This window comes from Cydia fagiglandana, chromosome 15 (assembly GCF_963556715.1).
Source record: "Cydia fagiglandana chromosome 15, ilCydFagi1.1, whole genome shotgun sequence".
Lineage (NCBI taxonomy): Eukaryota > Metazoa > Arthropoda > Insecta > Lepidoptera > Tortricidae > Cydia > Cydia fagiglandana.
In genome coordinates this window covers 16,521,038-16,533,494 of record NC_085946.1, presented here as the reverse complement: position 1 = coordinate 16,533,494, position 12,457 = coordinate 16,521,038, and the positions used below count along the sequence as shown (strand labels likewise).

At 36.6% G+C, this 12,457-nt stretch overlaps 1 protein-coding gene across 1 annotated transcript in view; it reads left to right on the top strand.

Annotated features, from left to right (window-relative positions):
• LOC134671506 (protein pecanex) overlaps positions 1-12,457 on the top strand; it is a 53,087-nt gene that overhangs the window by 10,374 nt on the left and 30,256 nt on the right. The window contains exons 7-8 of the mRNA XM_063529372.1: positions 6,993-7,137; positions 10,496-10,662. Of these exons, the coding sequence (XP_063385442.1) occupies positions 6,993-7,137; positions 10,496-10,662 (312 nt within the window). The remainder of the gene's footprint in view (positions 1-6,992; positions 7,138-10,495; positions 10,663-12,457) is intronic.

Genomic DNA, 12,457 nt, shown 5'->3' with positions numbered 1-12,457 from the left:
GAACCGTGATAGCTAGACAGTTGAAATTTTCACAGATGATGTATTTCTGTTGCCGCTATAACAACAAATACTAAAAACAGAATAAAATAAAGATTTAAATGGGGCTCCCATACAACAAACGTGATTTATGACCAAAGTTAAGCAACGTCGGGAGTGGTCAGTACTTGGATGGGTGACCGTTTTTTTTTTTGCTTTTTTTTTGTTTTTTTTTTGCATTATGGTACGGAACCCTTCGTGCGCGAGTCCGACTCGCACTTGCCTGGTTTTTTTTCCAAAAATGCTGCTTTTCACCCGAGTTAAAACACTCTACTTTTCATTTCGCATACGAGGAAAGTAAAACGCATGTGTTTTTTTAAATACATTTTTATAGTAGGTATTTTTGAGAGTAGGTATTTTCAATTAACAATTTGGCCAAAAGTATCGTTATTTATGGAATGGGGAGTCAAATATCAGAATGGAAATTGTATAACAAATCCATTTATACCCAAATTTCAATTGCTTATTGTAAAAAGAATAATAAAATCGTACTTGGAATTGGAACCTAAACTGCTCTAGTGCAGTAACGTATCATTTCTTGCACACCTTTTACAACAACAATGACCCTCTTTCATATATTCGGCCAAATTGTGCTTTTTGAAAAACTAATTACAAGCCTTTTATGAATGTAGAATGATACCTTAGGGTATGGTGCTTTACGCACACTAGCGTCCCTTCCCCTCCCCCTGACGCAACCCCCCCTTTTTGCATGAAATATGTCCCGGTTCACAGTTTTTTACATTTTTTGAGGAAAGTATATATTTTAGGAAAAAAGTGTCAATGAAAGAAATAATCCTTAATAAATTCTTAATAAAAAAGGTCATATTCATTTTTTTTATATGATGCACCTAATTCATGTATTAGCTTGTCAAAATTCGAAATAACATAGTTTTTACTTAGGGTTCGAAACTCATTTATTATACACGGTGTAACATGAGGAAACCGAATAATTTTAACAGCGTATTCCTGATCACGTTTAGAGACAAAAATGTCCTATAAACTTTTTGAAATTCGCCTAGTTTCAGAGTTAACACCAATTAAAAAAAAAACATGTTTCTCTTGTTACATAGTTCAAAACGCCTTTTTGATGGCGATGTTGCTACTATGGGATTTAGTCTAAATATCCTTATTGATATGTCAAAAAGTGACAAGTAACACTTTGAAAAAACTAAGTTTTACGAAAAAAAACCATTTTAAGTGACAAGTTTACCAATAGCATTTAATTTTTATGTACAAATTCATTCATAAAATTAAAAAAAAAAAACCAAACAAAATTTTTTTTTTGGCGAAATTAACCTAAACACATATTACATCTTTTCCTTTTTTGACCTCATGTATACATTTTACGATAAAAGTGTCAATGAAAGAAATAGTTCCTTATTAAATTCTTAGTAAAAAAGGTTATATTCATTTTATAACACTTATTATACAAGGTGTCCTCAAGAAATGCGAAAGATTTTATTTCTGAGGTCAAAAGAAGGAAAAAATGTATGTATGAGTTTAGGTCAATTTCGCCGAAAACAATTTTTTTTATTGTTTTTAGGGTTCCGTACCTCAAAAGGAAAAAACGGAACCCTTATAGGATCACTCGTGCGTCTGTCTGTCTGTCCGTCTGTCACAGCCGATTTTCTCCGGAACTACTGGACCAATCAAGTTGAAATCTGATACACATATGTAAGTTTGTAAACAAATGAATTTTAAACATGGGGGCCACTTTTGGGGGGTAAATGAAAAAATTCAAAAATAAAAATTTTCAAACTATATCATGTTACATATCAAATGAAAGAGCTTATTGTAAGGATCTCAAATATATATTTTTTATAATTTTTGAATAAACAGTTTAGAAGTTATTCAAGAAAATAGGCAAAAATGACTATCCCCCCCCCCTTTATCTCCGAAACTACAAGGTTTAAAATTTTGAAAAAATACATAAAATAGGTCTATACCTATAGATGACAGGAAAACCTATTAGAAATGTACAGTCAAGCGTGAGTCGGACTTAATTACAGTTTTTGATCCGACTCCTACGGATTTTTTAAAGATTTCACTCACACTGATTTAAACTTTCACGATTATTAAACATTATCAAACTGCACAACGGGACTCCATCCTCGTCACTTACAATCGGTGGTTACCTCGCTAGTAAACAGAGCACATGATCTGTGTGACCCTGAATATTTAGAGAGCGAGATGTCGCATATTCAGGAGGTACTAAGGAGGAACGGGTACAAGGTAAAAAAGTGGCAACCCAGACGAAAGGCAAGGCGGAAACGTCCTGATGTCTCCAGACAGCCGGCATTTTTGCCGTATGTAAAAGGGGTAACGGATAAAGTTGGCACAGTACTTGGAAAGTACTCTATAAAGACGGTGTACACACCTTTATCCAAAGTAGCAGGGAGCCTAAGGTCACCGAAGGACGTTATTCCGTTCCAGTCACCTGGCGTTTATAAAATAGATTGCAGTTGTGGTAGTTCCTATATCGGAGAAACTAAGCGCACCATAGCAGAAAGAGTTAAGGAACATATCGCAGCTGTCAAAAATCGTCAGGTCAACAAGTCTGCGGTGGCTGAGCATTTGCTGGAGTCAGGACCAAACCACTGGATTGAGCTGCATAACCCTAAAATCCTCTCCACGGATCGCCATTTCTACAGTAGAAAAGTGCGGGAAGCCATTGAAATCAAAAAACATTGCAATTTTAATCGGGACGAGGGTTTTAAGATCTCATCCACATGGAATCCAGTCATTAGTAAATGTAAGCGGAAACGAATATCGACAGTCGATAAATCGAATATCGTTAGTGTTGTGTGTCGACAGAGTGACATCCCTAGTGCGCAAAACGTTCAAACTGATAAACAAGACCAAGTGCGGGTAGTTCGAAAAACTCGCGCGGCTAGAAGATGTTGATGTCAACTTGAGCCAGTCTTCTCCGAGACCACGGGGACAACGCCGTCCTCGAAACGTCGGAGGTAAATCTTAAAACTTAAATACGCGATTAAGTCCCGTTGTGCAGTTTGATAATGATTTCACTCACGTTTCGCATAAATAATGTTTAGTTTTAAGTTTATAAAATACATATGTATGTTAGTCTGTAAGGTATTTGTAATATGGGCCTTGTTCCCTGAATTAAATATCTAAATAAATAAATAAAAAATAAAAAAATACATTGTTAAAAATTGTGTAATATACGGAACCCTTGGAACGCGAGTCCGACTCGCACTTGGCCGCTTTTTTTTAATTTTTTGAATATATATATTATATATGTATGTACATAAAAAGTAAATGTTATTGGTAAACTTGTCAGTTAACATGGATTTTTACTTTTTTTTCGTAAAACATAGTTTTTGCAACGTGTTACTTAATTGTCACTTTTTGACATATCAATAGGGATATTTAGACTAAATCCAAACAACAACATCGCCATCAAAAAGGCGTTTTGAACTATGTAACAATAGAAACTTGTTTTTTTTTAAAATTGGTATTAACTCTGAAACTAGCCGCATTTCAAAAAAGTTTATAGGACATTTTTGTATCTAAATATGATCAGGAATACGCTGTCAAAATTATTCGGGTTCCTCGTGTTACACTGTGTATAATAAATGAGTTTCGAATCCTAAGTAAAAACTATGTTATTTCGAATTTTGACAAGCTAATACATGAATTAGGTGCATCATATAAAAAAATGAATAAGACCTTTTTTATTAAGAATTTATTAAGGATTATTTCTTTCATTGACACTTTTTTCCTAAAATATATACTTTCCTCAAAAAATGTAAAAAACTGTGAACCGGGACATATTTCATGCAAAAAGGGGGGGTTGCGTCAGGGGGAGGGGAAGGGACGCTAGTGTGCGTAAAGCACCATACCCTAAGGTATCATACTACATTCATAAAAGGCTGGCTATAATTAGTTTGTCTTCCCCATACATTAGAACACAATTTAACCGAATCATATTTCTTGTTCTTGTCTCTCGATAATTTAATCAATTTGCAACATAAGTAGAAGAATCCTCATATATCCATAAATATCAAAATATAAAAGGACATACATTTTCAGAAGATTTCCCCGCGTGCGACGTTGCCAAATGGTTTAAAGTACAACATGCTCGCAACGTTGGATGTCAATAAGTCGACAATGAAAAATTATATTTCAAATCAATTCAAACTTGATATTTTTGACAGTAATGGGTTACTTAAATAAGAAGGCATTTTTCGCCCGGGTCTACTATGGTCAAATGGTCTAGTGGCTTTTAGCTATTGAGTATAAGTCTAACAAGTTGAACAGCATGACAGGGTTCAAACCACGAACAAAGACTCATTTCTTTTTGTATTTATTTTATTTCATCTTTTTGGTAATTTTATATGCCTTATTTTAAAAGTTATTTTAAGTAAATGTGTTGTATTTGATTATTTCATGTAGGTATATCATTTCAATAAAATTTTGGAAACTTTTATTTTATACCTGGTCAAGCAAATCTTGTCAGTAAAAAAAGGCGCGAAATCCAAATGTTCTATTTTTTTGCAGATGACGTCTCTCTCCTTTTTGATTTTAAAAATAATGAAAATTTTAATTTAAAACTGACACAAACCTTAAATCATATCAATCTGTGGATGCGCGACCATAATCTAGCAATAAATTCAAACAAAACCAAATTGATTCAATTTTATCCTTACCAAAGAACTCCATTACAATTAAAATTATCGCTTAATAACACAGAAATTGAAGAAGTAGATAATTTCAAACTCTTAGGTATTACTCTCGATAACCATATGAACTGGAAAACACATATATTAAACACTAAAACCAAGATATCACAGTTTTTGTATGGACTCTTTACGCTTCGCAAAACCACTAACTTCAGTACTGCACTAGCCGCTTACTATGCCTTCGCTAATTCATGGTTCAGATATGGAATTTTAACATGGGGAAACAGCACAGATGTGCATGACTTGTTTGTCATGCAAAAAAAATGCGTTCGTGTGCTAGTCGGAATCCGAAATTGGGATAGCTGCAAACCTTATTTCATCAAACACGGCATACTCACTCTTCCATGCCTTTACATCTTAGAGTTATGTATATATGTAAGAAAAAACATACATTTGTTCAAAGAGATACAGAATAAAAGACAAAAATACAAACTTGAATTACCCCAGCCAAACTTAGAAATATACCGCAAAAGCCCTCATTATGCGGCAGTAAAATAATATTATAATCACCTCCCAAATTATTTAAAATCAGTGGAAAGTGACACTTCGTATACAAAGAAGTTGAAATCGTTCCTTGCTGAAAAAGCATATTATTCAGTAACCGATTTTCTCACTGACAGTTTTGTTAAATAAGTTAGTTTATAGTAAATAAGTTTTGATCTCCTAAACTTATAAAGCTAGTTTGTAGTATTTTTTCTTAATATGTACCTACTTATATTAAGGAAATGTTTGCCATACCCTATTAGGGTCCATGAGATACTATTATTTTGTAACAACTTGTTTTTTACCATGGTGCAATAAACGATATTCTATTCTATTCTATTCTATTCTATGAACGATATCCCTTCGCGCCTACATTTTTCAAATTTGCCGCCTTTTTCTACTGACAAGATCTGCTTGACCAGCTATACTTCGTCGATAGTTGACTTCTTATGTACCTATTCTGCGATCCTAATTAGCCTCATGCATGACTTTTTTTAAATTATTTTAATCATTATTTATATCCTTTGAAAACCGGAAAATAAAAATACTTTTATATATCTTCCCATAATATTATTAAAAAATAATCAAATTACTGAAAATGTTTTACTCACGTAAGTTTAGTTTCGAAGAATAACATACGCTTAAAATAATTCAAAAGAGAATGTTAAAATTATAAAATAAAAAAAAATTGGCATTGTCGGGGTTTGAACCATGTATCTTAGCTACAATCTGATTTTTTTTCAAAATAGAGGCTACGGGTGCCACGAGCACATGACAGTTGATGGTCGAAAACATTAGTTGCTTCTGAATGCCTTGTAATTCTTTATCGTTGCTCAAACAAGAATTTATTATTTAATTTCCAATCTTTTTTCAACAATAAACATTTCATCCGCTGCGCCCTCTAGGTTACTTTACTGTAACATTACGAATCTGCTGACATTTGACACTGACTTTAAGGTGACTTTAAGTACGTAAGTGTGCGTGAATGCAAGAAATTGCAATATTTTGCAGTTGGATTCCGGTAATAACGAAATGAGACAATGTTGAGTTGAACATGTCTCGATTTGGATGTAGTATTTTTTATAGTTTTCGCACATATCAACACATCTTATGAAACTTTGTATTTTGGGAGAAATAGTGAAAATCCACAATTCGTGCACAGTGACGCCATCTTTTGGCTGATAATCGGCATCCCATCCCTAGACATCCACCTTAAGGTTCATATTCCTTTGGCACTAAATCCTCAGCAGCGCCAACAACCTACCTGGATCTCTCAATACAAAGAATCCCAGAGGGCGTTTTAATACTTCGTTTTTTTAGCATTAGAAAAAAGGTAGAGTCGGACCAAAAAAAGTCTGCAGCGGATTTGATAGCCCACGCAGTGCAAGTGTCATTTATACGTCATAATTGTCACATGGACGCTTTTCTGTTTCGCCCTATGGTTGACTGGTAGAGAATGCCTATACCGGCATTAAGTCCGCCTGTTGTACTTTTTGTATGTGCAATAAAGTTTAAAATAAATAAATAATTTTATAGAACATTGACGTTTAAAATAACACTTTCACAGCGTAGTCTATCAAATCCGCTGCAGACTATTCTTGGTCCAACTCTAAGCGATCGTGACGTGTCTTTTTTGACTTGTACAGTACCCAAGTACCAAATTCAAAATTAAAACGACCGCTTCTAGGTCTCAGGAGGCTATTCGAAAGGTTAAAAGTATGTTTTTTTTTTTTTATTGTTGTTGTCATAACAGGAGTCTCTTTTCCGCAGATATTCGTGTACCTCTGTTTCCTGGAACGCAACGTGCTGTACCCGGGCGTGGTGGTGGCCGCTACAACACAAGACGCCCCGCTAATAGCCGCTAAATACGGAGACGCGCTGGCGGCGCTGTTTGTGTGCGTGGCCGCGCTCAAGTGTGAGTATCACTACACCTTATAAATCAAAGTAACCCGCCGCGTCTGTCTGTTTGTATGTTAGCAATAAACTCAAAAACTTCTAAACGGATTCTCATGCTGTTTTCACCTAGCAATATAGTGATTCTTGAGGAAGCGTTAGGTGTATAATTTGTTAACCCGCGCGAAGCCGGGGCGGGTCGCAACAGACACAAGATGATACAGGATGGTCAGGTGGTGGTCATGGGGTTGATCGTGGGAATGGTCATGGTGAACCATGGGGGTTAACAATTTTATCAATTTTAGGGTTGTCCAAAGGGTAAAATCGTGACTCTTATTACTAAGACTCCGCTGTCCGTCTGTCTGTCTGTCACCAGGCTGTATCTCATGAACCGTGATAGCTAGGTAGTTGAAAATTTCACAGATGATGTATTTCTGTTGCCTCATTACAATTAATACTAAAAACAGAATATAATAAAAACGTGATTTTTTGCCGTTTTTTGCGTAAACGGTATGGGACCCTATGTGCGCGAGTCCGACTCGCACTTGGCCGGTTTTTTAGACCATTCACGCCTTGTACAGTCACCACACGGGAATGTTGAGCCACTTACCACTGTTCGCAACTTGGTCGAATAATCCAAGTCGGGGTCCGAACTCTTACCAGTCTCGTATCACGACTTCGGCCGAACTCTGCTGACCAATGGGGCGGTCGTTGCTACAGTTACGTAAAACCAAATACGGTTAGCCAATGACCGCCCGTGTTTTCTTCGGAAGGTGGCGTTACTATGGTTACGTAATAACAAAAATATTTAACCAATGATTGATAGCGATTTTTCCGGAAGCTGACGTTACTATGGTTACATTACAACATCCGCTTTAGTCCTAGAAACGTCTATTTGACTGCTAAGCTGCTATGTAGAAATTTTCGTTCACTTTCCTTTTAACGGCAGCCATTTCCATATAATTCATAAACTGAAACTCATGTAGATAACAGCTGTCAAAAGGAAAGTGAATGAAAAATATAATTATAAATAAGCAGAAGTTCATTATTTTACGAATATTTTATTGTGTTCTTTTTATTGGAATTTAAAACATTTCTTTGTAATGTTGTCTAATACCCTCATTACTGTCTCGTAAAGATCTATGTCAAAATATTTATTATTATTTAAAAAATATTTACGTTTAACTCTACTATTTAAAATGTAAAAAACATAACAAATAGACCAAAATCTGTTTATTCGTATTAAAGCAAAGAGATATCTAAAAACTAATAACTTGTATATGACCCATCGTTATCAATGACAGCTTGGAGACGCGAAGGCATGGACTCCACAAATCGAGTGCAATAATCAGTTCCTCGCAAGTCTTCCCAAACTTCTTGGCAATGATTTTCCACAGCTTGTCTTGATCGTTCATTTCGATTTTCCCATCTTTGGACCATTAAACCCCATAGATTCTCTATGGGGTTTAGATCCGCAGACTTAGCAGGCCACGGTATGACCGTTATTTCCTGTCGACGTTGATGGAGCCAGTCTTTTACAATCCTGGCCCTGTGTATCGTGCAGTTGTCGTGCACAAAATGAAAATGTGGCAATTCTTCCCGTGGATAAAATGCCCTTACGGTGGGAAGCATGCTTTCCTGTAACACGCTGAGATAACATTGAGCGTTGGTCCTGGGAGGTAAAGGAACCAGCTCACCTACACCGTCCGAACTCATCCACCCCCACAAATTTGCACTGATGCGACCCGACTCCCTGTTTGGTATAACATGGTCTTCCGCATATCGCGTATTGTCATAACGCCAGAGATGTAAACGACCGTGGTCACTTGAATTAAACGACTTCTCATCGGAAAATATTGTCGAACCCCAATCAAAATTTCGGTACTGTTGAGCAAAATTGACTCGAGCGATTTTGTGATCTTCTGTCAAAGCAATTTTGTATGCGGGACGTCTATGGTGAAGATCCATAGAATGCAAATGCTTTCGGATGGTATTGGGGTGGCAATTGAAGCGGTCTGCGAAATAGTTGGTAGATATAAACCCATTTTCCATGTAGCTCTCTCGCATTTCATTGCGTTGTTCCATTGATAGTATCGAGACACCATGATTGCCTTGACGGTGATCATTTATATCTCCTTCTGCGGCATACCTATTTACCCACAAACTGACAGTATTTCGCTAGAAAGGAATGAATAGGTTAGATATTTTCTTAATAAAATCAATGTGTTTGGAAATTATTATTTTGTAGAACCTTATACCTGCACATTTAACGCGTTTGCTATTGCACGCATGCTTAACCCTTGCTGGTGCAAAAATATAATTTCATGTCTAGTTTCGTCGTTTATTGCCGGTGGCATATTTGATTTTTTTACTAGATTTAGATAGCTACTTTTCCGCAATTAATGTTACAGCGAAAAAAAAATTGACAATACTCATTGTCAGATATTTTTTCAAAGTTAGAATTTGAGTCAGAAACTATCAAGTCTCTATTAAACATTTCTATAGCTACTGACAGATTATAGGATTATATGTAGACTATCAAAGGTTATCTACCATATTTCCACAAAGGTTACATAAGTATTCAATTAACGTCAACTAGGAGCTGTGACACATTTAATGATAGTAAAGACAGCAATAGCATTTGTCTCTCTCAATGAAAAAATAATTTGAAATTGCCTGATAACAGTGATAACATGGATATTTATATAAATATCTCGACTTGAAAAAAGATCTCGCCTATTAATGTCAGTTAAATCATGGCATCCAATTTGAAAAAAATACTAGTAGATTACTAAACGGTTTTAGACGAATTCATGAAGAACTCTCGTTATCCAGTTTCCGCTAGGAACAACGACATCTAGCGTCTGATTCAAACGAGTAACTTCAAAATTTAATGGCCGTTGGCTAATCCTTTTCGTAGACGAAGTAATTTTTATTACGTCAACTAGTTTTGACATAGTGAAATTTTGACGCAACAAAGCAACCAAGATATCATCGGGTAACATCGGTCATATCGCGATCGTGCCTACTAACGAAAAATACCGAACCCATTATATTACACGACTAAATTGCGTCCATTGCCAAGTGGCTCAACATTCCCATGTGGTGACTGTACCACAGAATAAATAATAGTACTAGTTACAGAAGACTCACTCTCTAACAAAACGCGTCTGTCACGATCAGCACAGATATGGCCGCTCGGTAGCGACAGCGCCACGCGCGGCTTATGGCAAACCCCAAAATTGGGGTCGAACGGATGTGCTTTTAGCTACCTGTCGCAAAGCGACGAAATCGCGGAGTGAGCCACGCCTGCTTGTAGTAATGGCGACCAATGTGACGTCACAAAATCGGAAACTTTAAAAATCATTTTCTGTCCACAGGCCTCCGGAACGCGTACTCTGAACCCGAGACTCAATACCTGATCCTGGTGTTCGCGTACCTGCTGTTCCAGTGGGACCTCAACAGTCAGAACATCTCGGAGCAGTTCCTCATTGATTACTTCGTTACCGCCATCATATTCAGCAAGGTGTACGAGTTTCTGCTAAAAGTAAGTATTATAAATACCTATATATAGTGTTATAATAATAAAAAAAATAAGAGCCAACAGGAGTGGTCATTTCTCCATACAAACGTACTCGACTGTTTCCTCCGTGGGTTTTGATGTTAGAGCAATGAGTTTTTCAACACAGATTAATATTGTCAATATCTGTGTCGGACCGTTTTGCTTTTTTTGATATCGCCCTTCAAAAATGGCCAAAATGGCCTAATTGATTATGCCGCAATGAGACACGTGGTATTCAAAACTGATATCAACTAGCCAAAAAATCAAAACGGTCCGACACAGATAATTTCATAATCATTTATATTTCCAAATTTGGTTACGATTGGTTAAGTTTTGGAGGAGGAAACAGTCGAGTACGACACCTCGATTTTTGAGATTTTTACGCAGGATTTTTCGCATTGTCCTTATCGCACTAGTTTTAGGAGCCGCTTCCGTTAGCGAGACAGGTATATTTACCTAAAATATTTAAAACTCATTTCGACTTAACACATTCAATGCCACTAAGTCACATCAGGGCTGACACGCCATACATCAAAAATCATTTGCGTTTATATGTGTGCGCGGCAGGTCTGTACACACGTCATTGTGTATGTGTGGGTATGTCGCTTTACTGAGAGGACGCCAGAAGTCCGCCAGATTCATGTCGCGGCCTGTCGCGGGGCGAGGTAATGCGAGTCGGGGCGGGGCGGTGCGTGGCCGTTTTGTATGATAATACTATTACTTATTCTGTGACTCAGTGCTATGGGTTACGCTCGTAGCGTGTAGGTTTCGCCGTATGGAGCGCGTAGTCGCTACGAACAGTGTACCCGACAGTCGGGTTCTTGGCGCTGAATGTGTTAAACATTAACCTCTCGTCTGTGCTTGGTTAGGATCCTGACCATATTTTAACCTTTTGAATGCCAAACGGCGCATCCATTTGCCGTGCCACTGACGCCACGGGGGTAAAATTTAGTTTTGTGAATAAATAATGCCAACCTAAAAGTGGGGTGTTTTTCAGTAGATTTTCATCAAAAAACAATCGACATCAAATGCCGTGTTTGGCATCGTTGTCACGATTTTGCGTTGACGTCAATCGCCGTCTGTGGCGTTCAGAATGTTAAGGCCATCTTTTTGGATTTTTTTCGAAAATTATGTGTGCCCTATACACCGTGTTTTTATTGAATTCCGTTAACTTCGGGGTATGGTTATGTACGTTTAAGAGAACTAAATGGCATAGTTAATTTTCAAAAAAAGTTTTTTTTTGCTTTTTTTGAAAAAAAAAAAATATGTTTAAAAAGTAATTAAATGTAGCATATAGCGTTGTTGTAACACGGGCATTACATTTAACTCAACCAAACAATTGAAATCTGTGACATATCAATGTCATTTCGAACATCGAGCGACCGAGATTGTATTTAAGTTTAGTAGCAAATGCATGAACTCATTCTAAACACTAATCAATATGTAAACCGGCCCTAAGGCAAGTGTACACCCTTGTAGAGGCCTTAAAGGAAAAAATAAATTATCGATTATTTCCGAAATGGAGTTAATTAGAATATCGGTGTCTTTGAGAAAGTTACTAGATTTAAGCTCAGGAATGCACCCCTGAAATTAGGATTGTTCATTTTTTTTAGACCCCCATTTTTATTTTATTTTCTGAAAATATAGGTTAATTTAAGATACCAATTTGAATGATTTAGTCATTCGTGGCTCGGTTGAATATTTATAATTTATTGAAAATATGAGATACGACTTCTCGTAAATTACATGTCGTCGGCTGATTAGGATAATGCACAAGCAA